The following is a 26,994-nucleotide window of genomic DNA, read 5'->3' as shown; positions in this document are numbered from 1 at the left end:
AACGCAGCTCAGACACCAGCATGCTCATGCCCATACAGCTTCCAATCAGATCGATCAACATGACTGATGCTGTTCAATTTCACATTAAACAGTGGATTTAATTGAATTTCATATCATCGCTGAAAATTACAACAGAAAACTAAGGACAGCTGTGCAGTTCAAGTGTTTAATGCGTTAACTACAGAATGCATACATACAGGAAATAAGTAGCAAGAACTAAAGGCAACTAGAAAGTACTACAAAATACAACACCCGGACCAATACATTTACAAAACATTCAAAATCCTTACAAAATGGGCTGTATTGGTCCTCCTTTTGTTCAGCAATTTAGATCTTTGTACAAATTCAAGATTTAAATTGCCATCAAATTTCTGAGTATTCCACAATTTTACACGAGCCAGGGAGAACCTATAAGTCCCGCATTTAAAACGGTGCTACCTTTACCCCAACCCAGCACCCTAAAATCACACCTGTCCACCTCTGTTGATATCTCTACACTGCCTGCTCTCCAAGAACACAAACCAAACAGAAATTAGGCAGAGTTTTCATAAAGTACCACCATACAGTTTCAGAAGAAAAATAAATCAGTCTTGAAGGCAAAAAACTAAAATCAATGGTTGGGGGTCTGTCAGAAAGTCAATATTGTGTGTATTTGTGCATGCTAATAGTTTCTCTCAGTCTATCAGATGGCCTGGGCAAAATCATCTTTCTTAGTCCCTTTTAATATTTACAATGTAGCTTCAAAACTTTATTTAACAGCATGTCATCGCGACATAAATAAAAGAAACTTTCATTTTTTTTCTGACCAAAAAAACAAAACTTTGATCTAATGGGGGGGGGGGGGGGGAAAGAAAACAAGTCCCAGTTAAATTCAGTGCTGACAGTGATGACGAGGGCATCAGTGTGCGAGTGAGTGAGTGGGTGGGTTGGGGTTGGTTCTCGTCGACCTCAGAGATGGTGGCTCTACAGCCTAGCTGGCACCCGTGCCCTCCATCACCTGCTGGGCTTGCTTCTGCCCCATACAGCACTGAGCCACCGACTGGAACAACCTGCAAAGGGACGAAACACCGTCAGGGGCGAGAGGACTGCAACACATGCTACACGTCTTTAGAAGAAAGTACTGTTCAAGTGTTCATCTCACACATACCCCTTTTCCACCAAAGGCTGCTTCAGAGCCAGTGCCTAATCACAAACCAGCCAAAGAACTGGCTGTTGGTCAGCTACCAATACCCAAGCAAGCATAGCCACCATCAATGGCACTAACGTTGCAAGGAAAGTGGAGACATATACAGTGAGGTCATGACGTGGCTCTATGGAGGCTCTAGCTCATGGAAAGGCAAACTGGATCCTCGAACTGGCACTAGCACCAGCTCAGAACTAGCATCTAGTTCACATTGGTGGAAAGGGGAACAACTGTGAGCTCACGTCGAATGTTGGAAAGGACGTCTCAATTTTTCACAGTGGGGTGAAGTCAGGACGTTACTATTGACACCTACTTCTCAATCTCCGGAGCACAGTGGACAAAGTCATGGCTCCAGAACTTAAAGGCCGGGTTCTTGATGAGCTCAATGAAGGTGATGAGCAATCCCCAAGGATGTGGCCTGTTCACAATCAGCCTCTCCAGCAGGACCCTGCAAAAACCAGAAAGATTATCATGTCTGCTTACTGGAGAGACCACACACACACACACATAGGCACACACAGACACACAGATACAGGCACACACAGACACACACATACATACATACAGGCACACACATACATACAGGCACACACACACACACACACACACACACACACACACACATATACGGGCACACACAGACACACACATACAGGCACACACACACACATACAGGCACACACATTACCTGGTGATTTGCTCCTGAATGGCCTCTGTGTTAGCCTCCGCAAACAAGTAAAGCATGGTGCAGCTGAAGTAATGTGTGTGGCTATTCGGGTAACGCAGCTGGTTGGCTATCGCGTTCAGGAACAGATAGCGGCCTGTAAGAGAAGGAAAGGGGGTGCAGATGAGACACAGAGGCCCATGATTACAACCCATTAGCACATTATCGTACTGGACACACATAGTGCGTGTGTGTGTGTGTGTGTGTGGCTGGGAGTCCTACCCTCAGTGTCCAGGTCCACAGCGAGGTTCTGGAAGATGTCCATGTGTGCTGAATGTGTGTGTGTGTGTGTGGCTGGGAGTCTTACCCTCAGTGTCCAGGTCCACAGCGAGGTTCTGGAAGATGTCCATGTGTGCTGAATGTGTGATGGTGCTCATCGAGGGAGTGCTGCCCTTGTTGTGGATGTGAGCGATGGCCTGAGTGCCCACATACAACACCAGCGCGTTGATCAGCTGAATATTGTAGCGATTGCCAGGCTCACTGGACACCTGTGCGAGGGGATACACAAGGGACAGCTCAGGCATGCCCAAGAAAAGCAAGTGTACACACCAATCCATCCACACGCCAACAAGACTCAAGTCTACTTCTACAGCACAAACAAACAACACTTGCCACTTATTTTTTTTTTTACCTGGTCTAAGGATGTGTCGCTTTGCTGTAAGTGCTTCCAGGGACCCAGAGTGGAGCCCCCTACCTGCAGGTTGCTGCGCAGCTCCGACAGGAAGGTGACCGGAGAACGAGTCTTCAGGTAAGAGTCCAGATCCTTCTTAAACTGGGAGGGCATCACTCCAGTAAAGTTGGTGAGGATGCGTGGAGCAATATTTATTTCACTTAACATGTCCACCTAGTACGGAAAGAAAAGGAATTCAGAATGTTAGTCCACTCTTCCACAACTCTCCATCATTGTTATGGGCACTGAACTGAACACACAGAGTGTGTTGAAACGAGCAGATGCTGAGCTGTGCAGGTCGTACCTTCAGGTTGGGTGTGAAGGGGTCTGGAAGTCTCATGTTGCGGGGGAAGGCACTCAGGATCAGGTTCCGCAACTGGATGCAGTTGGGAGGGATGACATCACAGAAGCCATAATGGTAGTCACACAGGAACTCTGGGAAATCATGGAGCAGGACCAGAAGCACACGGAGGGTGCCCTAGTGGTGGAGAGAGGGATGGCTTCAGGTTAAACACAGCTCATCACTGAAATAAACTCCTTTGCCCTCCTCAGTAATATAGCAAATATTTAGCAAGTATTTAGAGGAAAATACCTTGTAGAGGATTTGCATAGGTTTGTTGAGCTCGACATTCCTCAGGAAGGGGGCCAGGTACTTGAACAGGTCGATGAGCAACTGCGCATACATAGGCCAACCCTGAAAAATGAAGTGCACGTTATGAAGGGGGTGTGTGGGGGGGGAATCTATACATTGGGAAGGCATTGCAACTTGTGCTGGAAACGTACCTTCTGTTGTGGGGTGTGTGCTAGCATCCTGGCGATGAAGATTCTGTGAGAAATCAGCTCCAGCCACGCATAGACAAAGCCAGGGGCTTTGGTAGGCCTCAAAATGTGGAAAGTATTGCTGTGGAGCGAAGCACACAAACATTTCCAATTAAAAACCATGCCCCCTAATCATTGTCTGGTGCGCCGTGTGCATGTGTGTGTGTGTGTGTGTGTGTGTGTGTGTGTGTGTGTGTGTGTGTGTGTGTGTGTGTGTGCGGTATGGTGCTCACCAGAAGGCAGTGAGGGTCTGGAAGTTGATGGTCTCCAGGACGTGCTCAGGGGCGTTGAGCTCCAGCAACAGCATGATAAAGATGCGGTGGTACGGCAGCTGCTGGAACTCCGTCTGTCTCACATCATGATCCTGGATCAGAACGCCAACCACAATGCCAAGCACCTGCAAAACCGGAGTCGCGTCAGACAAGCAGCAACTTTTAGAATAACTAACTCTAACCCATTTCCTTAACTTCTGCACCTCTGCAGGGTTTATTTGAAAGATCCACAACTTGACACAACACATTTAAAACATTTGATTCCTTACAAACGTTACGTGTACTGTACATTTCTCATTCCTCTTGAGAAATAGTGATTTTACTATGTAGTGGATTGTTATTCCCCTAAAAAAAAATGTCCCACCACCTGCATACAAATATTCAAAGGTCTGAAGAGTCCCCCCCTTACCTTGTTGAGCAGGTTGATCTTTGTGACCGTGTTGGTGGCCTCTCCCGAGTGTTTGACCAGTAGAGCGATGAGGCGCACAAAGGCATCCAGGTTGTGGTAGCATTTGGCTCTGATGATGGCTGCACTGGCAGCGGGGTTGTGCTGCTGCTCTGCCTGCGCCCGGTAGCTGATCTCCACACACATCTCAGTGCAGAGCCGGAAGAAGCGCGTGATTAAGTCATCCGTCTTCAGAATGCCCTGCTGATGCATCTGTGCACGGAAGAGGTCGCAGGGAGAAACAGGCTTCTGATGAGCATCACTCATCTTACTCAAAACGTTATACATTTATTATTTTTTCATTATTTATTATTTTAACCCCTACAATATTCTTTTGTACCTGGCCCACAAAAGCCGAGAAGGCTTTGGTGCTGTCCCGTCCAGCAGCTGCAGAGTGGTACAGGTTCACCCACTCTCTCAGCAGGTACTCTGCCTTCTCGCGCAGGCCTGGAGGGTCATCGTACTCAGAAGCCTGGGATATCCCAGAATGCATCATGAAGTTGGGTCCGCCATGAGCGCGATCAATCATGGCTTCATAGTTGGAGCGGACCACATCCATCAGCTGGGGCAACCTGGGACACAAAACACCCGTTAACCTCTAACAACACCTGAACAGAGTAACCTCTGAATGTAGTGTTCAGTCATGTGAGCATATGTGTGTCAGTCTGTGTGCCTGGGTGTGGAGTGTGATCATTTCTACATCTTGTTCGTGTGGTGTGTGTGTGTGTGTGTGTGTGTGTGTGTGTGTGTGTGTGTGTGTGTGTCTGCGGAGAGCTGCAGGGTGTGTACTCACCCTTCTGGGGCATTGGCTCTGGAGTGGGCACTGGTCCTCATCAGGGTCTCGATGGTGTGGAAGAGGTCAGCCTCTGTGATGTGGCTCACGCTGCGCTCATCTACAAGGAGCAACTTCACCAGCTGCATGGCGAACGCCACGGCCATGTAGTGCAGCCCATTCTCCATCGACTACGACACACAAAGCAGACGTGCACTTAGTCATTAACATGAACACATACGCTCTGTGCCACCCTACATCCCTCACCAGCATTTGCTGTGGTCCCAGATGTCTGTATGTTTCCTACCTGAGCCAGATGCAGGTCATACTGCTGCATGTTCACCAGGTGGTTTCTGATCAGCAGCTCCACGGCCTCCACGTTGTATTTGTACTCGTCACGGCACTCAATCAGGCATCTGTTATCGGTCGGGTCACAGAGGCAGTTAAGACAGGCAGACCTTGGGCAGGGCCAACATACCGTACTCTAACGCTGCAAAGACTGCAGTCTGGGTCCCCACACATTTTCAAAGATAAAAATCCCAAAAATATGTTCTCATATATGACTGGATAATAAATGGCACACCTGGTGATTTGCTTGTTACACCACTGCGGTCCGTAGGCGCGTCCATCCTGCAGGGCTTTGAGCACCAACAGGTGGCATTCCCTGTAGCGCAGCAGCAGGTCGGGATCGGCTCCACTGGTGGCATCCAGCAACCCCTCCACGGCCTGAGGGGAACACACAAACCCGACGACGGACAACGTTCAAATATGCACGAGAGTCTCGTAATGGAAGACAAGTCTTTTAAATGGCATGATGCATTCAACAGGAAATGATACCAATCAGGCATCTTCAGTGAGGACGGCCTTCTTGATTACTTCTAGCCACGCCATATTGCGTACAGAAACATGGAAAGGATGATCAGCTCCCCTTACTAGTTAAGAATGAATCTGTATGTCAAGATCAACAAGATGTTGGACTAACAATCTAGCCTCAACCATCTCTTGCACATACTTTGAGGAAACTTCAAAAGCATATTCATATCACAAACCTGCCTTGTATGTAGGCTAAAGGACACAATATGATTCATCCCTGAATGAGGGCATCCCTGTGACTGCCGCCAGTATACAAACTCAGTTGCTTCTTCAGTTCTTTTTGTTCAAGAGAGAAGACTTTAACACTCGTGCCGTCTCATATACACCAGGCATCCCTCACTTAGGCCTGGCCAGCACTGCAGCTATGACGTCCCAAAGCCGCCTCATGTGAGGCAAATAAGGGTGTGATGAGTCAGAGGCATATTTCACGACAGCTCTAAATCTTGAATTACAAAGTAAGACTTTGTTTTAGTGGACCAGTTAAAACAAAAGTCTGAGAGCTAAAAGCTGACCTTCTGGAGCAGGCCGAGGGCGGCGATGCCATCGCGGGAGTTGCGTGCGAGCAGCACTGCCTCGTGCAGACTGCGCAGCGCCTGGGTCTGTGGGTTCATGGCCAGGGCTGGGGGGATGGCGTGCAGGTGCTGCTCCAGATCTGCAATGCACTTGTCATAGATCTGAGCCACATCATCGGTGGCCCATGCCTGCTGCTGCAAAACAGAAAAACAGACAACATTTAGTACCCTGACATCCTGACAACTCAACCCATCAAGGTTTGGACGAATGGTGTGATGATCTCTGCTTGGAGTGAAGGAGGAATAGGAGCCGCTACCTTCATTGGCTGAGCAAGGAATCCTGTGGGCTGAGACAGATCGTTGCTGGGGAGGAAGCCGGGGACATTTCGGGCAAACTCCTCGTACACGGCCAGCTGCTTTGGGTCCACTCCACCCACCTGAGAGAGAGAGAGAGGGCACAGAGACTCAGGGCACAACCTACAGTAGGGCACTGCTTGGGATTCCAAACCCAGGGGCAAGAATGGAAATGTGAGAATATCCTAATAAATTGCAACAGCTTTGCCACCTTTGTATTACATGCTTTTTTTGGTGGCCTTTTTGTCAGTCTTCTAACTTGATTTTCACAGTGCAATTGTAAACTGATAACAACCCCAGTGAAACGTAAAACAATAATAAGGTATGTAACAGGCATGCTGATTAAAACAATGCTCTTGTAATGACACGATAAGCAGTTGTGAATAGTGCTCTGTGTTGACTGTATGGCACTCACCTTCAGCCTGATCTGCTCGGGCATGCGCTCTGCCTGGTAGGTGAGGACGACAGGGTCACAGTAGCGCCGGCCCTCCTGACGGGCGTGCTTCCTCAGCTCAAACTCCTGATGAACCACAGAGGATATATGAGAAACATGACAACAACAAGACTTCAAACGCGTCAGACTATTTCATACTGTGGCTGTGAAACGGCTCAGGTGCACTCACCGTGGCCAGCCGCTTGTCCATCTCAGGACCAGCCTTCTCCACAGCAGTCTTCTGGATGAAGCAACACGCAAGCTCACAGTTGTCCTGGGCAATGCGAGCCGCTGCCTCCTCCATCATCTCTCTCTGCTGGGGGGTGGGAGCCTGGGGAGGAGACAGCCGTTAAGAACACAGAACATCCCAGAAAACAGCACAAAACATATATATATGTGTGTGTGTGTGTGTGTGTGTGTGTGTGTGTAAAACACACCCTAAGTGCTGCAGCAAAGCTGTTCTTGAGGTTGGTGGCGATGCTCATGAGGAGTGGCTCTCTGCAGGTGATCATGGCCATGCCGGCGGTCAGGTTGCGCATCATGTGATGGGCGGCCACCCGCATGCGGGACTCCTCTGAGTCCAGTGCAAAGTCCTTCCTGACGATCTGCTCACAGGTGGTCATGGCGATCTTGATGGAGCGATCCACCACTGGGTGAACCAGCTCCTGGACAGCGCGCTCAATTGACTGCCTCACGCACTGCTTCAGCTGAGGATGGGCCTGCAACAGGGGGATCTGAAAGAGACACACACACACACAACAAAATGTTCACTCTTGGCACAGTGAGTGGGTATGACTGCTACTTAAAATATTTCTCGTGCAAAATTTGCAAAATCATGCCACCCTTACTGTCTCTCCTGACACTAATGTTGATATAGCTGTATTGACTTGACTGGTTAGTGAATCGGTGCTCACATTGATGTTGATGTTTATGTGCGGGGCCAGCCCTGCTAGGGCGTACACATTGATGTCATGATAGCTAAACTGGGGGGTGGGGGGGCCGGTGGCTGTGCAGGCGACGGTAGTGACGGGAGCTGAGGGAGCAGCTGCAAACAGAAGAGAGTCTGCGAACACAAAAACACTAGAATGGTTAATACATACAAACAGGTGAGCAACAACAATGACAAGAGTTTACTAAGTAAAATAAAACAACACAGAGGACCCTCCAAAAATACGCTGTTTTTAACAAGACCAAAAATATGCACTAAGGAAAAATGAATATATTCAGATAAGCTTTTACCTAACAATGACTCAATAGACACATTGGATATTGCTGTGTACCTGTAGTGACAACCGGCAGCATCTCTTCAGGTGGCTTGACCTCTTTCTTTGGTGCAGACAGCTGCTCCTCTAGGTTCTTCAGTGTGTCCTTGTCCTTCAGCAGGTTGCCTGGCTTCAGGTCGTTGATGTCCAGTGACAGGTTCTTGCACAGAACCTCAATCTCAAACTTCAGGTTCAACTGAGGGGGGAAGAAAACACAGATGAGCTTCAGCTGTCCTGTGACGAGGAGACCTAGCATATGTGAGCAAAGATCAAAGCTGTAAAAACCTTTAAGTCATGTTCCTGATGCAGCTCTGCCAGTACATTCATGATGGCCATCGTCCATGGATTCAGAGGTCTGAAGACCACGCTGCGGAGGCTGGACTCCAGGACTTTGGCAACAAATGGTACCACATACAGCAACTCCTGCTGTCCTTTGACATACGCCTCAAGAAGCAAGGATTTCAACTCCAGATCCTAAAGGAGAAACGGTCAAATATTACATCTCCCATTCTAGGATGCAACGATTCCAGTATCAGGCCAACACTGTGCTCACACACTCGTACTACTGAAAATTTGTTTTGTTTACACAGTAAGGTTTAGGTTTAATTTGGGTTGGAAATCGCCTCCTATTATACTGTATTTCATATTATTTTATTTAGTAACAACCAGAGCACATCTGATAAAAATAAAAGCGGTCTTCAAATTGATTGCATCTTGATGGTAGAAATACAGCCTTATTAAGAACTTGTATCGGTACTATCCGCATCAGCAAGTACATAAATGTAAGTACTCGCACTCAGGCTGAACAAAGTGGTATCGGTGCAGTCTATGGCAACACAGTGGGATCCTTGCTCTTCGTCTACCAACAGGCTTGTGTGACTTGCCCACCTGGTATAAGATGGGCTTGTTTTTAGCCAGAGTAATCATCCCCAGCCAGTGCCCCAAGTTCTTCAGCAGGGAGCGATCAGAAAAGTTAGCAGCTGCCTTGTCAGAGGTAAGAAGGACCTGGAAAAAAAAACAAAAAAAAAAACAAGGTTGAAGTAATGATGGACCATGATGACCATTTCAACAACCCTTTCCAGGCACACTCAAAGAAAGATGAAGGATGATCAATAATAACAACGTGTCAAACCTTGATGTTCCGGTACGTCTCATTCAGAACCATCTTCACAAACTCTGGGTTCTTCAGTGTATCCAGAAAGTTAGAATACAGGCTGTGGAAATTTGGCTCAATGCTGACACGCTTCATGACTAGGTACTGAGATACCCAGGGCATGAACTCCTCTTTCACGGTCTCCTTAAGCTCCTCAACCTGTTACATAGGGAATGATAACAAAGCAGTTCAAGAACTATCCAAAAAAGAACACAAAGCAAAAACCAAGTAAGGTGAACATAAATCAGCAACTGTGTGAAAAGATGGCAGGAGCACCTTTTGGGTCATGTTGGATTGAGAGAGGTTGTTGAAGATGAAGGCGATTTTCTCTTGCACACTCTCAGGTGGCTCCACAATCCTCTCTGTTTGATCCGTGGCTACCAGCAGGGTGTCAATGTTTGTTGTGTTTATAGAGGGCTGGAAAAACAATGCAAACACAGATTGGTCATTGAAGGCGACTGTGCAGTTCACAAGTACTGTTCATTTGACCATCATGCATACTTGTGATTTCTTCAGAAAGCTTGTGTTCCTGTATCAATTCCAGCAACAACATCTCAGTTAACCAATATCAGACATTAGCGGTCACAGTTACCTTAGCCCCTACCTATGACAGAGCAATTTTAGTGAAGTCTTTTACAGGAAAATATTAACACACACTTATCATCCATTTCATTAATTTCAACAACCACCAGCAATCCGTGCTAGATGGTCCTGTTCGCCCTTAAAAAAAATATACCATCATAACCACAAGCAATGCCATTGCACAGAAATAGAAAGCTGTGTGCTGCTCATAGACGTGTCCGATGTGAAGATGTTACTATACATCAGTTTTAAACAATCACCGTAATCTTTATACATCTCATGCGTTTGATTCCCGTCTCATCCGACTCATACTCACTGGCACATCTTTCTTAAAATTGACAGCAGTGGGCCTGGTGATGGTTGTGGTTTTGGCAGCAGTGGTGGTGGTTGTAGCGGTGGTGACCAGGGTGCTGAGCGGCCCAGGCAGGGGGACTTTGGGAGCCTGGGACTGGGCCTGAGCCTGGGCCAACGCTAGGCTGCCTGGTGTGGTGATGGAGCCCTGCATCTTCACTGGAGGGTCCCGTGACTGCTGCCCATACTCGATATACTGCACACACCGGATATGGAAAACACATGACGGCAGACTTATTCATCTAGAAGTAGGATGCACAACCCACTCGCAGGAAGAGCGGAGGACTGATGACAACGTGCAGAAAGCTGCAAAATGACTAAAGGCAACTTTCGATGCCAAAATACAAGAAACCTGTTTACCTCTTGTAAATGATGGGGGAACTGAAGGAAATGGGCTATGGATGCCAAGTGCTGGCAATACTGTGGATAATCCTTTAGCCTGTGAGAGAAACCATTCAATTAAAACTCAAGTATTTTCTGTTCGCTCCGTTAATTAAAACCCATTTGGTCAAAGATACAAAAGGAGGTCAGGGAGTCCTACCTATTTTTAAACCTATCTAGTGCAGCAATCCCAAAGTAATACATTTTGGATCCAAAGGGTTTCCTTAAGGCTTCCAAAACATATCGCAGTGCCAGCCCCAGAGCCATGTATGTGACCAGGCCCTTCTCTATGATGCCTCCAAAAAGGCAAGCAGTGATGTGCAACTCTTTGTCTGGGTACTGCGGGAAGAAGCGATACTCTTCGAACAGGTTCCTCAGCATACAGTTGAATACTTCACGCTCGCGTTTGATGCTGGAGTCCTTAAACCTCTGCAGCATCTCCAGCACCTGTGGATGAATCAGGGATAACATAAAGGTGAGGTGGGCGTCACTAATGTGTCTCTGGGAGAGGCCTGCAAGGAGAGCTCATCATTCCTGTGCGGAAAACTTTACTAGCATTCTCATCCCAACTATGGACTTCCAAGAAAGCTCACCTCATCAACAGACATGGTGGGATGTGGGGGGTGGTTATAGATGCGCTGGAAGTAGCTGTTGGCCTCATCATCAATTTCCTTACTAAAGTGCTGGTTAGCCTCAGGCCAAACCTGAGATAGGTCAGCTGCACACGCGCACACACACACACACACACACACAAAATCAACAACAAATACTTCAATTATCCCAGAAATTCCATTAAAATAGATATAGAACACACGTTTTCACCTATAATCATGTAAACATTAAAAATATGATCTGAATGATCAATTGACAGATTTACTATATTTAAAATGTCAAAGGATGCGTGTTGAAGAGATGCAGCTCCTCCAAACACAGGAGACACCTACTCTGCTGAAAGGTTGGTGGGGTCAGACCCGGCGTACTCTTCCTGGTGCCAAATGGGTCACTGGTGACCGCTGGCATCCCCAGGCCAGACCCAATACCCAGTGGAGCTGCACAGGGAATGGAACCATTGACACATACATTAGACACCTAGACTGCCTAAATGTCTTCTCAACAGCACTTTCCGGTTGCACAACACAACAGAAAACACAAAGCTACAGCAAAAGGTAGTTTTTCACCGTTTTGACTTCTAGGCATGTAGCTTGGTCATTATGGGAGGCAGTCAGACATTTTATAACAAGTGGCTTTCTTCAGTTACTCTGGAGACGGATAAAGATACTGGCCAATTCTTAAGTAGACACATGGGCTAATGTGAATATCACGCACATTCCATCATTAACATGAGAATTGCAGATATAGTGTTTCACTTTTTAAACAGGAATACAACAAAAATTATCACTATACACATCATGCAAGATGCTATTAACTGGTATCAGTTCATGTTGCGTGTTAATGTTAGGTTATAGTGTCTGAACATATACATAGGGAATAGTTGTCCTGGATGACATACCTGGAAGCTGTGTGGAGAGACCGCTTATTCCAAAAGTGGCACTAGGGTTTGGGTTGGACAGAGGAGGAAAGGCCTTGGCTGGAGACTGGGGGTTGCTGAACGCAGAGCCCAGCGGTGTGGGGAAGCCTTGCATGCTCGGGGTGTGGGAGGCGGCCGATGTGCCCAGGTTCAGGGAGCTCATGGAGATCGAGTCCATCTGCAGCGGATAAGAGGGGTCGGACTACACAATGCAATGCGAGAAAAATGAACAAAGGCAACAATTCTGTACTTATCTCCCAAGATAACAGCAGCATTTGTCTGAAAATGCAATTAGTCATTGAAGTTGAACTAGGCAACCACTAGAGCTAGCCAAGACTAAAACACTAGATAGACAATAAGGAACAATGCATTGTTGGCAGGACCTAAAACATTCCCCAAGGCACAGGCTACATTGCAAGATGACTAGCTAGCTGGCTGGCTACATAATTATGTGATCATTACAACAACAAATGAAAAGAAAACTTCCAATGGTCTAATTTAAAAATGGTTTCCAGCCATAATAAAGATAGGCCACTGCTGTGGACGGCTACCTAACAGAAGTCCTCTAAAGTCCAAAGTTGTGAGGCAAACTGGCTCTTATTAATGACTAGAGCCCAAGTGAAGCCCATAATGAGAATGTGAGCACACATACCTGGACTGGAGAGATGGCGTCTAGACTGCTGGTGCTTGGAGCCCTTTGGCCCGGCTTTGGCATCACTCCAGGGGGAGGCTGGCGTGCCTTATTCATCACATTACTACAGTTAGCCGCCATGGTCAAGATGGTCTCGGAGAGCTCCTGTGATACATTCCTGTTCGAAGAAGGGCAACAACTCGGCTTTACTATACGTGACTCCATTGGACCATATTTCACTTGGCAGCCATTCACTTTGAGACAGAACATAGAACATACAGAGGTCTATACAGATCAGACACAAAACACCACACATGACAGGCAAGGCATACAGAGAATCTGCATTTCACCAACACAAAACGTGCCAAAACCGTCTCTTGTAGCAATCTCAACTTCTTCAAATGTTTTAATGAGGAAATTTGCGCTGAAAACTGGTCAATAGTAACAAAACGTCCCAGACAATAATGAAAGTACAGGAGGCCTCACCCAGCACATGACTGCAGACATGCCAACATGGTAGCCAGTGTTTCAGGAGGAAGCTGAGCACTTTTGGGCTGGTCCTTGTCAGGAGCTAGACCACCCATGATGGAGGGGCAGCGTCTCTTTAGAAAGGTTACGCAGGCTTGGATGAAGGGCTCCTATTTACCCAGAAAAAAGAGAAACATATTAAATACAAAAAGCTATGAACAACACCCCCCTGCCCAATTAAACACCCCAATGGATTCTGTGCAAAGGCTTGACTACCTGCCAACCTACCCCGTGCTCTCGGATTTTATCGGTCAGCCATTTGTCGAGTTTGAGGTATTCACGGCGAGAGGCAAGTGCAGCAAGGTCAATTACAAAGGCAAATGGAGTACCATTTAGCAGCATGGAGAGAGACTGGAGAAGAAAGACACAGAACAGAATGAGTTAAAACAGGCCCGTCTCTCAGGTGCCATGAGTGTTTAAGGGGATCACCATGAACAGGATACCTTTAAGTCCTGAGCCACATCTAATATGCGCGAGAGCTTGGCTTGGTCATACTGTTCCCCTCTCATGTACCACTCTGCCATTGAGTGCATGATGAGCTGGCGGATAGAAGGGGACTGGCCCTGGGAATACAGCGTCACATTCTGGATTATTAAGAGCCGTAACCAGGTTTAACAAGTCTGCTAAACAAGAGCGTGGCATCGGTCATCTTACCTGTCCATGCCAGGCATAGTGCAGGATGATGGCAGAGTTCGGGTGGTTTCCCAGGAAGATGGGCATGAGGGTAGAGATCAGCTCATGGCGCAGCGTGTGCCAGGACGTACTGATCTGAAGCAGTGCCAGCACCAGCATGTCTGGGCAGTGCTTGATGGGAAAGCTGAAGAGCTGCTTCACCTGGTCGTACTGGCCCACCTCAGACAGCCGCAGCAGACTCTCCACCAGGTCAAGACTCTTCCTGTAGAGGGGACAAAGGACCAGACCCATCACCATACAATGCCCAGTTTCTTTAGCACTATGGAGATCATTTATCATGAGTTCTACCGAATCACCGAAGAGCCAGCATGGTGTACTTAGATACTAAGAGCATAAAGTCACGACAGCACGGTGAGGAGGTTCATAATCACCAGGTGGCTATCTCTCGGTTATCGTCTTCAGGGGGAGCCTTCAAGATGTCAATGGCTACGGTGTGACAGGGATAATCAGCAAAGCAGAACACATCAGGATTCATCAAGGAGTGCTGGATAAAAGACAGCTGGAAAGGGGAGAAAAAAATAAAGTGTTGATTAACAGTGCTGTTTCTGTACAACAATAACAACACCCTACAACAATGATCCAATGACGCAGCTCTGATGTGTGAAGTAGAGGAAGAATTGTGTTTCTACATTTTTCAGGACACACTTTTTATATTGATGATGTTGCTGATATTACACAAAGGGCAAATAGAGACATTCATGCCAAGCAGCCCCTTCCACCAGCCTGGGCTCTTTTCAAGCCAACCACACGGTACACGAAGGTCTATTTCCAGGTTTTTTTTAGCGGTTATTTAAAAACAAACTGGTGGGATGTTCATTTGGAAGGTAAGTAGGTAATGTTGATTTTGTTGTTCAAGATAAGTGTGATTGTTGAAGATAAGTGTGTTTGCCGAAGAGTGATGTTGAATTAAAACATTATGGATAACTAACAAGTGATCGTGAGATGGTTGTGTCGAGTTACATACCTGCCCTTCTGCATGCTTCCATGGTCTATAGATGAGATCTACAGGGAAGACCTCCATGCCAAGGCCCCTCTGAATCCCATATACCACAATCTGCAGTCCCTTGCTGTCCCGGATCATAAACCCTGGGTGGTCCAGCTCATATGTCACCTCTTTGAAGTTCAAATTAGGGTTCTAAAAGGGAAGAGTAGGAAAATAAGAAATAAATCCTGCAGAAAAAGGAAATACATTCAACACATGCAATTCAAGATCATTTAAATCTGTAATACTTACAACCTCCTTGACGACGTCTATCAGAACTTCAACATTCCAGGTGTGGGCCTGTGAGCCGTCACTCTTGTCCTTCCCGTCGCTCCAGATGCCGCTACCCGGAGTGGAGATGGACTGTGCAGCAAACCAGACATCACCAAAAAAAAAAAAACATTTAGAATTCGACAAAATGCCAAAGGGATTCAACAGCATTCATTAGAAATAGAAAACAGGTGAAACTTTCTTCAGAAAGCTGAAAATAAAGGCTCATAGGAGAGAAAAAAAGCATATTAACCTGTAGGGGAATCCCATCAGATAGGCCAGAGTGGGTGCGGGCCATCATGCCCAGCACTCTGGCCACTTGGCTCGCCGTGACCTCCCGCACTCCATATTGCAGGATAATGTTTCGGCACTCATCAACACTGAGGGAACCAAAACCAAAACCAAAATGGTCAGCAATACAATCATTTCATGATTACACTATACAGTACATTTCACTTTATCAATGGCTCCATATTAGGATGGTTGACGATGAATCGACCATCAACACTGCCAAGTGTCAATCAAGAAAATCCATATATAATACATTTGCAACCCTACTCTCTACTTTTTGGTTTGGACTAAACATAACCACTGACTATGACCCAACAACAATTCTTCATCCCCTCCAACCCTCACACAGCAGAGACGGGGACTTGTTATTTAATGGCCACACAGGCCTCAAAGTCCCCTGCATCAGCAGTCCACCTATTAATAAGCATGATTAAACACAATGCAATCCCAACTATGAAAACCAAAATCTAATGAACAGATCAATATTGTGCTTTAACCATGAACGAACAACAAGCTTGTGATTGAAGATCACAAGTTGTGTTAAGTTCCCAGTGTAAATTGACCTAGCTTGTCTGCACAGACAACACTAAAAGTACAGGGACAGGCGGGAGTAAACGACAGGAAGAGGAGCTTTTTTCGCATTGATTTTTGAAGTGCTTCTACTTTACAATTGTAACAAATTGTCTCAAGACTGCAACCTTTAGTCACAGAAAGATCTTCCAGCTCTCCTATGGTATAAATTCAGGGTTTTTACCAGCTGTTAACAGAACAATGTATTCACATACGATTATCTTTAGAATCCCTGGAAAATAAAGATTCAACGGGATCCACAAAACTCGCTTAATACATATCCACCTCACCTTGCACAGAAGCCATAGCCGACTTCCTGCATAAACTCAGCAAGCGAACTTTCCATCATGGTCTTGGTTAACTCTCCAGAGTCTGGCAAGATCCTATCCATGAGAAGGTCCCGTTTCTCCGGGTACAGAAGTGGTGCGAGCACCACAGGACAGCGCTCCTGCGGAAAATCTGAGACAAATACCACAGGCTCAATAACAGAGCAAAATACAGAGCAAAGAGCGATCTACTGAAATTACAACATGATGGTGAACTTCAATTTAAATTCACATAGTTCAAACTTCATGTGTCAATCATTTTATTTGATTAAATCAATTTGTTGAATAGGCCAACTTTGTAAATAAAATCCTATATAATTCATACATTAAGATCCAAGGTTTGTGTGCTAACCATGGTTTTTCATAACTCATAAAACATTAAGCTATATTCAATCATAACTACATTAACTGATGCATTTGTTAAACGTAGTTTTAAAAACCGTGCCGCTGACTGCCTGGTGAAATTTCATGTTTCATAAATATTTAACACAAAACGGTCATTAGGTATTCGGTGTCATTCAAGACGTTTTCTTTGTACAAGCATACCATTTTAAAGGCTAGCATTAGCACCTCATCTGATCTGTTATCCACCAACGTGTTTAGCCAAGTTTGGGTCCAGTGCCATGGGCTTGTGGACGTGCGCACAGCCACACTGCTGCTGAAACAGTATTTGCATTTAAACTGTGTGTCCGACTCCTATTCATTTATTTTAAAGCCCCATTAAAAGACAGAATAAAATAAAGGGTTGATGCAATTTATCATCAATAAGTAAGCCAAGCTCACTTGTCTCTTTTGATTTAGGATGTATTTAAATATATTCTTATGCTATTTTGTATTCTTATAACCATATAAGATAAAAATCTAACCTGGTGGCCATTTTGGAGAATAATCGTACTTAATTTGGTTTCACAGAACCGACACGTGTCCTTTTCAGACACATGTAGCCTAAATAGTAGATGTACTGCCGTGCTGGTAAACTCTGCATCATTGCAATGCCGTTGACGACCTCCTTATCAGAGAGCAGGGGTTGGTGAAACGCAAGTAGGTTTCACATGTTTCAGTCATGCTGGTGCTGCCCCGCCATTTTTAGATTTTTTTTCTTATCACAGCAAAGCGATGTACTCTAGCTACTCCATAGATCTAGAAAAAAATCTTTCTGTCTAATGAGCTGGCTAATGCATGCAACATGCTTAATGACGTGAGTAACTAATTGACAATTACATTAGTTAGCACCTATTTTATAGTATTTTTTATAGTAGTTATACAGTTTTTATTGTCGATTAAGTTGATAGTTGTTGCAGCCCTAGTTCAAACTGTAAAAGACTGCCACACTATCACAAAGGCAGTTCAGTGGGCACTTCATTTCAGTATGAATCACGGGTTTTGGAACAGCATGGTTTCGGTATATTAATATTTAAGAAAATACACATTACCCTTTAAACAGTTAACTATTTACTTTGTCTATAGACAAGAAAAAGGGCAACATGACTGACTAGGCCAGGTTTCTGTCTCTACTACAGTGAGGGAGCTTCCAGTTGCTCTGGTGGTACAACCCTCAGTGGAGTGAGCTAGAAACAATCAATTTCCTCTCTGTAATGTTTCAGAGTTTGGGAATTACTCGCTCCTAAAATGTTTGTGGAAGTGGACATTGTAACGTGGTTCATCGTTTTTACATTTTTTAATTGAGGTGACAAAATCCCGGATCAGTATCCACCAAATTGCACTGCAAGCCTTTGGCTATGAACACTCCCACTGCATTTGGTATTACCTCTGCGAAGGAGGTTATGTTTCCGGCACACTTTGCTTATTAGTTTATCTGTCTGTGCAGGACTGTGCATAAACTACTGGCCTGGATTACTATGAAACTTGACGGAAAGGTGAAGCATGGGCCATGGGCTCGCTAGCGCTCACCATCCAAACGTTGGAGCTGAGAGAATACTTTTTAGTTCCCCCTCTTCTCCAGCTCCTATTTGCATACAGAGCGCTGACAGGCTCCAGGGAAATTCTGATAAAGATCTTCTGTGGATCTGAATGTACAACGTGTCTGCAGCCTGCAGTGCAATACGCAAGATTCGGAAATTATATGAAAGACATAATACTGTAGTTCACCCGTGTGAACTGAACCGTAAGGGGGTGTACTGAACGGTTCAACAACATATCGTGTACCATTGCATTACGAGAGACCATCCTCCCTTGGGAATGAAATTCAGTGATGTTAATTCCTCACCTCTGCACAGTGTTTTCAGGAATACGTCGATTTGCTCCTGTCCAACACCACTATTTCCTTTCTGCCCAAACAGAAGATGAGAAAGGAGCAGGTGCAGGACCTCTATTGCTATGTCCTGGAAGCCCCCTTCCTGGCTGGCCCCAAGGTCGGCGTCCACGTAGGAGCGGAGGAGGTCTGGAAGCCTAAGCTTCACAAACTGGGCAGCTGGGAAACAAAATAACATTTAATCTCCACTCTGAAATACTTGCTGCAGACTGTGTTCTGCACAAGGCACACAGTGCACAGGCAGTACCAGTCATGCTGCTGCAACTCTAAGTAATGGAGTTCATTCGCGTTAATGTAAGCTACACGTAGGCCAAGGCGGGGACAATGCCCTTGATTTATGGGTTTGCAGCCTAGGTGAAGTCTACAGTTGTAGTATGAAGCAAAACAGAATATTGCACTAGGACTAGCCTTGTTTACTTAATGTGTTTGCATCGGGGGTTGGGGGGTGGTAGAGTTCTATTTCCATTTACAAATCTCACAAGCATTTTAAATGATAGGAAAAAAGTAAGTAGCATTGCAAAAGGCTTTCATCTAGTGTCAATCAACTATTGCAGACATTCAAACACTGACTCATTCCATGATCTACTTACCAAAGCCTCGGAGGTCTGAGCTGCAAGAGTTCAGAAGAGCTAGGCCGAATATCACCTGCAATACAAATCAAATAAGTACTTTTTTCCAAGTCACCAAGTACTCAACAATATATAGCAGTTTCTCAAAGCAACTCTTACCTCCTGAACCTTTGTAAGTTTGAGGACTTTACTCAACTGAGTAAACAAATGGGGTGATGGCTTTAAGCTCTGTGAAATTAACAGAAAACCTAGGTTAGCCTTTCAGTTCGGTGGTTTAACCAAAAAAATACACATTCATAGGATAACAGAACACTACAAATATTATTTATATAAATTACCTTCTGATAGTGAAGGGGATTGTCAATGGCGTAACAGAGGGTTGAAATAAAGTTTGGCTTTGTGATCAGACACACGTTCTCCTGGATCAAAAACTGTGTCTTGCAATTGCAAGTAGACAGGGAGAGAAAAATGTGCAGGATAAGCAATACAATTCACAAGGAAAGCAATGTTGTTAAGGTAGCTTGGGAATTATCTCGCACAATGATATTGTACTGATAGAAAAGTGCATCTTTGAAAGTACGTTTGAACGAACAAACAGCAAATGCATCATCATGATAACCATGACATTTTTTATTGCCACTGCAACATTCCATGGCATACAATTAATGGTAACTGAAAATAATCTTGCAACACAATATATTTACAAAGAGAAATAGTTTATCCACCAACCACAAAAGCAAAGAGACAATTAAACAGACAGATACATCCTCCCCCCAAACACCACATTTAACCACTGACATTGACATTTTTTTTTAAGTAATGGATATACAAATTTACCTGGTGGAAATCTTTGCCACTACTTTTACCATCGCCACTGAAATCGACATGCGAGAAGAGGCAGCGTAGGAGATGCCTGTCTGCCTCTGGGCCGTGACGATTCACAATCTGTGTGCACAATAGCTACATTCAATTAACACTTTTAAGACATCCGGGATTTAAGACAGAGTAAATACACACACACACACACACACACACACACACACACACACACACACACACACACACACACACACACACACACACACACACACACACACACACACACACACACACACACACACACACCTAACCAAAAGCAAAGACATAAACTTCCTGCAACACCTGTGGCAGATTTAGTCCATTAGGCTACTTGCCCAACTTTACTATTAATGTCTGTGTGTATGTCAAAGGTGGTATTATTTACTAATACGTTTACATTTAAATAAACAAGATAAACAAAAGATATGCAGTTCAACACTAAAAAAATAACATAATCTGAGTGCCTGGCTCACATTTCAAAACTGGGATATCAATGTTTCCCAGTGAATATTGATTCACAATCCGTTAGTCCTAACATCCTGTCATAACTCAATACTGTCCTTATATTCTCAAAGACCCAAATGAAGATCAAAGATGAAGGGGAATAGCCTCATTTGACAAGCATTCCATTCAAACACGGTCTTTATATGCTTGTATATGGCCAACTCCTATCAGTAGTTCAAGCAAATTAAAACACTCTACTTTGACTGTTTTGTTTGAGGCAGCAGTGTCCTGGCACTTACCCAGGATTTGATGGCTTCATGTGTTGAAGTTATCATTTGGGGTTAAATCAACGATAACATGCTCTTCAGGCCATATTGTTTACACCAATATCTGGTTCAAATAATTTGATGTGCCAAATAAAAACAAATAGTTCTAACATTCTGATAGGAAGTTGAGATATATGGGAGTTCTTGTTCTCCAATCAAGGCATCAAAGTTCTTTCACTTGTGTGGGACATCATGAACATTAACATTGAATACTTTCAAACAAACAAACAGATTTGTATACATATTGATTGCAAACAATGAACTTACATGCTGTATTTCTTGCTGGCTGGCTCTGTAGTTTTTCTTAGTTAAATTGTCCACCAGATAGCTGATTTGAGACAAAGCCAGCGAGAGCGAGTCAAGATTCATTGCTGGTTGGGGCGGAAGCAGGCGGCCGAGCCCGGCGCAAAATCACCATTATTCCCCTTTTGTCACTGCAATGTTAGGTTAGTGTTGCTCCCCCCCCAGTAGAATTTTTTTATTTCAACATAAACTGATCCTCTCAGTGTATGAACGCAAGACAGTGACCCTCAGGGCAACTGGGAACGTGACATCTGAAAAAAAGAGAGAAAAAAAATTATTATCTATCGTCAGATTTTGCAATCAGGCTTTAATGCATATCAATCACTATTATCATTTATATTCTGCAAAATAATCATCTATCAAATTTAATATGAAAGGCAAAATATGATGTATTATCTGAATATTGTTTTGTCAAAGCTGTTCAGTACCCTGGAAACTGGCACACTTCACCTAGTAATTTCTAATAACACAATGTCTCATATGAGATCATGTTCATTACAGACTTGCACACATCTTACATTTATTTGTATTGTAACAGTAAAGGATGAGTAATTCCATACAGTTTAACCCATAGTAATAAGGACTAAAAGTTGCTTAACAACTTGGTCGCTTTTGTTCACTGACTCACACTGCATTCTCACAGCAAAAGAACTGCACAAGACTTCACTCTAAAGCAAACTGAGACCACCACCTAGACCAGGGTGACAACATTACGGATGCAACATTGATTGACTGAATTTGCTGAGCTCAATTCAAGAACACTGATGTCCGACTTTAAAGAAGGCTTGCTAGCCAGCAGAAATTAGACTAATGCATTTGTGTGTCCAAGCAGATACAAGGCTACTGATTACCGTCTAGAAATCATACACCAACAAAAACTTATTCCGTCTTCCTTCAACACAGCTAATTTGGAGTCATTACTAAAATAATTTGAAAAAGCAGCAAAGCCTGTTAACGTTTCATTCGTGGCGACTACTAAAGAGATGTTTACTAGGCCAGCTCCCCTTCATACCTTTCCCGAAAGTGCAAATCAATTGACACACCAAAGTCAAAAAGAAATGAAAGGATGTCTCACATAACAGTGCAAGCCTAAAATAACATTGCATCAAAAATGTGATTTAATTTATGTCCATAACCTAGCAAGGCAGATTAATAAAGTGCAACGTTGCCCATTTGTTCGCCTAGGTAGGTAGCATTGACATAGTTACTTCTACAGAATTTTTTAAATATATTATCTTTCCATTGCACCTAAGAATCGACCATGGCTCATTTCACACATTAGTTGTTCAAGTTAACATGGCACTGTTATCAGTTTATATAAATTTGTAAATTGCTGTTGCAACTCATGTTTCCACTGACATAGCGAACGCTAGCTGATGTAGCTTTAAACAAGTTGTAAAGGACCTACCTTACTTTGACTAAATTAGTAATGTCACACAATTCACACGGTGCGATTTAATATTTGATCAATAATTTACTTTAAAAGGCAAACATAACATTGGATAAGGACTTGCAAGCTAGCTACAAAACCCGCTAATTGTTAAACTTTGATTAGACAGCCAAGGTAGCAAGCTCCATAGCTAGCTATAGCTACATAAATAATGTACATAAGGGCATGTGTCCACCAGATGCGTTTTTCAACCTCAGTTTTAGAGTGTTTCTTTTAAGCTTTTATTGTTGCTAAGTAACCAAAACCATCTACCAGCACTTCCTGATATTAAGGTTGCTTATATTAATGATGCATTCCATTTGATATGGGAAGTCAGCATTTCCAAGTAAAAAATCAGAAATTAACTGGAACGTTCTCCTGAAGTTGAATTTCTGACTCGGGAAAGTAGGACGAACCTCACCAATCCAGACCAAGATGGCTGCTCAGCACGTCAACGGTGTGAAAGCTGTAGTTATATACTGATATTAGCATTCCTGTCTTATTTGTGTCTCATTAAATCAGTCATAAACACACACTACTATCCAGCTTTGATCTGCACAAAATACCGTGTATGCGTAGTTACCAACTGGTATTACTAACATCTGGTAACAATTGCTTATAACCGGTAGCCTACTGCACCTTGGTTTTCGACTCAAACGCAGTCAACTCGGGTGTGACGTAATCTCCAGCTCTGATTTACAAGGTAAATAGAAAGCAGCATAACTGAAATTATAGCAAACGTTCAGTACTCAGATTAAAATTATAATTCCGACAAACAAAAGAAAACAGAAAATTTACAACAGAAGCGGTTATTCATACAGGCTTTGATTTTTACGTTATGGTTGTAGCTGTCTTTTTATATTAAGGTCACATTTGACTGCCTTTTCCACTGCTGACACTGTTGACAATGTATGTCCCGCCCCCTCCTCGATTTGAATTGGCCGGCATGTGAAGTTACATTGACCAACGCAACGCTGTTCCAAAAGTTGAATTGTTTTTAACTTGATTCCGCTCTGCTCCCAGCACTTTCAACGTTCTATGTCGAGGGCGTTTTTCCACCGAGGACGCTGAGTAACATAGGAAATGTGTTTCGAAAATAAGAGCTGCCAGCTCAAAACACGCGTTTGGTGGACACAGGCCCTAATTCCGGCGTTTCCTCCCGACAACAGTAGCTACGGCAGTTAGATAACGTTAACATTGGTTGTGAAGCAGCCAAATAATTCAGTGAAACTGAAAGTTAACGTTACACCCATAGAATCAGTTCGAATATCTAACTGACTATTAGAAGCGCTAACACTGCCCTTTAGATATCCAACGTCAAGCCAAAAGTCGAAGTCAAACAATGTAAAAAATGTGAGCAAACACATCGCTAACGTTACCGAGCAAGTTGGCTAACTTTGCATCGCCTTGTTTAGTCGAACAAATGCCAACCGTGAGCCATCTGATCTTTATCATGCCACCAAAAAATATACTAAGGCGCTCCACTTAAGGTGGCTGCCAATATCCCCCAACAACATACCACGACTGAAAAGCCATATAGCCACTGTAGCTAACCGTGTTCCTGGCTAGCTATTAGATCGTTTCTCCTTTGTCCATCTGCAGCTTACGTTAGCTAGGTTCGGTTACACAGCTACATCATGGCACAGGATATGGCCCAATGCAGCTTAGCAAGCTAGCTAGCTATATAGTTACCACAAGCAGGAAAGCACTCTCGGAAACCACGTCTTTTGGAGAAAACGCAGGTGTTGCACATAGCAATAGACAAAATGGACCCAGCCAGCGACCAATTTACACAAGCAAACAACGGACCTAAGATAAGCGGCAGCAATTAAATATTAGACAGATAAGCGACAGTGGTTGTTAAAGCACGCAAAAGCTAACTAGCTAGATAGCTATCTAAGTTATGGCTAACGTTAAATTACGTCAACGTTAGCTGGCTAATGTAAGGAAGTACATGTTGCCTTACTAACTAACCAACAATATATCGACATTAATAATCCAACTCGCTTGCATTACCATAGCTTTAAATTAATTCAAATGACGTCTAAGTCACCAAGAAAACAATCCAAGCAGGCCTCTACACTGCTGCTCATACAACATCGACAATGTGTCAGTAGCAGCATACACAAGGGCTATCTGGCTAACGTAACATACACAACATTTAACGGTATGGCAGTTGTCACACCATTCATTTGATTGCTAGGTAAGTCCAACGTACATCACCAAGTCAGCGATCCGCTTATATCTAGTTTGCTAACAAAGACGAACGTTAATTCCGACTAACAGAATTCACTAATTTCATAGCCAACGTTGGGTAACTGAGTGACTTAGCTGGCTAGGTTATCGAGGCTTGATGACTTAGCTACTTCATTATCCAACGGTAACATCACGTACTAGCTGATCATTAAACATTAGCTAGCAAGCTAACTCCAACAGTTCACTGGATATCTGAATTAGCCATACAGCCACGAACACCCCTTAAGACCCCGGATTTCGAATACTACAATTACATTTGAATGAAATAACCTCAACGTAGTCAGGACATAAGTTAGACTGGTCAACGTTAAGATGTGCAAGTTAGCTATGTGGCTGCGTTTCAATTATCCACGATGGTTAGCGTTACTTACGTAGCTAGCCACCTACTTAAATCTCACGTTAGATAGCCAGCTAGCAAACCAAACTGACGTTGATGCCTGTGCTTGCGATAGAAGGCTATGGCTAACTTCGCATGCTAACGCAATTTAGCTATGCTAGCTTGCAAAACACTGGAAGTAGATTAGCTGACTTAGCCGGCCCAGCTAGCTAGGTAGCGTAACGACCAGTCAGCAATGGCATTGAATATCATAATGCATTATTTGGTGTTAAAACAATTTGAAAACAAGGCAGACGAGATTTGCCAGATCTTTACCTCGCTTACAGGAATTATGTGCTGGTGACCATTTTCTTTCTTTACACCTCACAATATTCACAATTAAAAGGTCGCTTTCTCCCTGATGCAGTTTGATTTTTCAAAATAAAATGGCGACTGTCAACTTGCGCGCGTACCCTATGCGGCTCGACCCCGAGCTCGCGACACCGCAGTAAATCGAGTGATGTACTGTTGCAGCCGGAAAACAGCAATGGCGTGCAAACTGAACTACATGGTGCCTATATGCAGTGTGCATTGGTGCTTAGCATCGACGGAAAGTTGAATAAAACACGGGACAATTAACAGTTTTTTGGAAAGACGAGATACAACTAGGTTTTCAAATTCATGACGACAATACGGTGTGGTAACAGACCTGAAGAGTCGTGTCGGTTGGATTTTTTTTTTTTTTTTTACATATATACAGTAGTCGATTCAATCTGAAATCTCGAGTAATTGGGTACCTATTTTAAAACGTGTAATATACTGCAAATATACTACAATTCCCAGCGAAGTGAGAGCAGCTTTCCATTTGTAGTTTCCAAGTTCTAATGTTACTTAGCAGCTGATCTTGGAGTTTACAGAAGATCTTCCTTCAACATATGAACTTTGTGAATTTAGTGCTGTAGAATAATGTTGCTCACAAAACGCTTACAGATGGTCACCTGCCAGGGTAGGTCCACTTTGCTGAATATAGAGAAGTTTTGAATTTCGGTTCCCTATGTTTATGATAGCCTACATAAACTGCTATCGACGGTAGAAATCGATTTGACGTGAACACTTCTCAGGCCGTCTCTGGCTTGACTGTAGCCTGGCTCCACCCGCCTGTTGCTTTCATATATTCACGTAATAATGGGTCTGGTTGTACCAGGCTAGCATGAAGGTTTAAACTGTTCAACTTCACCAACCTTGCTGATCAGGTTTGGTATAGCTTTGGTTTCACCACCATCAACCTGATTTCACTGTTCGCGTCTGTTAGCCTCCCTCTACTGGTCAAAGCCTGGAAATGAATCATACAAAACAAAAATAAATATCCACAGACTCATAACGACATTTCTCCTGACGAAATATTTAAAGTAACACTATGCAACAATTTGACACTTTTTGAGGTATGGTTTTATAGGCAACTAGTTTTGGTACCATCATCAAATTAATTTTGATAGCAAATGGCCATGTGAAGGACAGATAAACACCTGTGTCTTTCCCACTAGCCATCCAGGATATGACTTATGTAGTTCTGTGTTCCGGGGTGGAACCAGTTCGTTGTACATAGCTCAGCTTGT

At 44.0% G+C, this 26,994-nt stretch overlaps 1 protein-coding gene across 16 annotated transcripts; it reads right to left on the bottom strand.

Annotated features, from left to right (window-relative positions):
• Positions 1-152: 152 nt before the first annotated feature.
• cnot1 (CCR4-NOT transcription complex, subunit 1) lies at positions 153-26,994 on the bottom strand. 16 transcript variants are annotated; one of them, XM_031564198.2, is made up of 50 exons: positions 26,905-26,994; positions 26,620-26,711; positions 21,342-21,628; positions 20,284-20,391; positions 19,785-19,883; positions 19,606-19,674; positions 19,468-19,522; positions 18,833-19,036; positions 16,570-16,738; positions 15,672-15,798; positions 15,401-15,511; positions 15,131-15,301; positions 14,538-14,665; positions 14,128-14,368; positions 13,917-14,036; positions 13,690-13,824; positions 13,432-13,583; positions 12,967-13,123; positions 12,297-12,516; positions 11,731-11,835; positions 11,380-11,504; positions 10,947-11,233; positions 10,766-10,844; positions 10,371-10,610; positions 9,749-9,889; positions 9,452-9,631; positions 9,208-9,324; positions 8,605-8,793; positions 8,338-8,515; positions 7,906-8,120; positions 7,495-7,791; positions 7,248-7,388; positions 7,040-7,144; positions 6,588-6,707; positions 6,271-6,465; positions 5,469-5,611; positions 5,193-5,301; positions 4,907-5,076; positions 4,454-4,685; positions 4,078-4,326; positions 3,630-3,793; positions 3,361-3,478; positions 3,170-3,271; positions 2,882-3,055; positions 2,539-2,751; positions 2,269-2,395; positions 2,130-2,183; positions 1,872-2,004; positions 1,497-1,631; positions 153-1,049 (listed from the first exon to the last, which is right to left on the bottom strand). In XM_031564198.2, exons 3-50 carry the CDS (start codon positions 21,441-21,443, stop codon positions 971-973), a joined length of 7,284 nt encoding a protein of 2,427 aa, XP_031420058.1. In that variant the 5' UTR covers positions 21,444-21,628; positions 26,620-26,711; positions 26,905-26,994; the 3' UTR covers positions 153-970. The 16 variants fall into 16 exon arrangements, with proteins under 16 accessions (XP_031420058.1, XP_031420062.1, XP_031420063.1 ...); XM_031564202.2 differs by lacking the exons at positions 26,620-26,711; positions 26,905-26,994 and adding an exon at positions 26,367-26,547; XM_031564203.2 differs by lacking the exons at positions 26,620-26,711; positions 26,905-26,994 and adding an exon at positions 25,715-26,043 and having other exon boundaries at positions 15,404-15,511.

This window comes from Clupea harengus, chromosome 3 (genome assembly GCF_900700415.2).
Source record: "Clupea harengus chromosome 3, Ch_v2.0.2, whole genome shotgun sequence".
Classification (NCBI taxonomy): Eukaryota; Metazoa; Chordata; class Actinopteri; order Clupeiformes; family Clupeidae; genus Clupea; species Clupea harengus.
This window is presented reverse-complemented; position numbering and strand designations above follow the sequence as displayed.

Bases quoted from the DNA above. Each gene is read 5' to 3' on its own strand.
- cnot1 (XM_031564198.2), bottom strand. From the start codon at position 21,443: ATGAATCTTGACTCGCTCTCGCTGGCTTTGTCTCAAATCAGCTATCTG. The intron at 14,369-14,537 runs GTGATTATGAAC...TCCCCTCTACAG, and splicing joins AACCGAGAGATAGCCACCTG to GAAGAGTCTTGACCTGGTGG. The intron at 7,389-7,494 runs GTGTGTTTTACA...TCTCCTCCCCAG, and splicing joins GCTTTGCTGCAGCACTTAGG to GCTCCCACCCCCCAGCAGAG.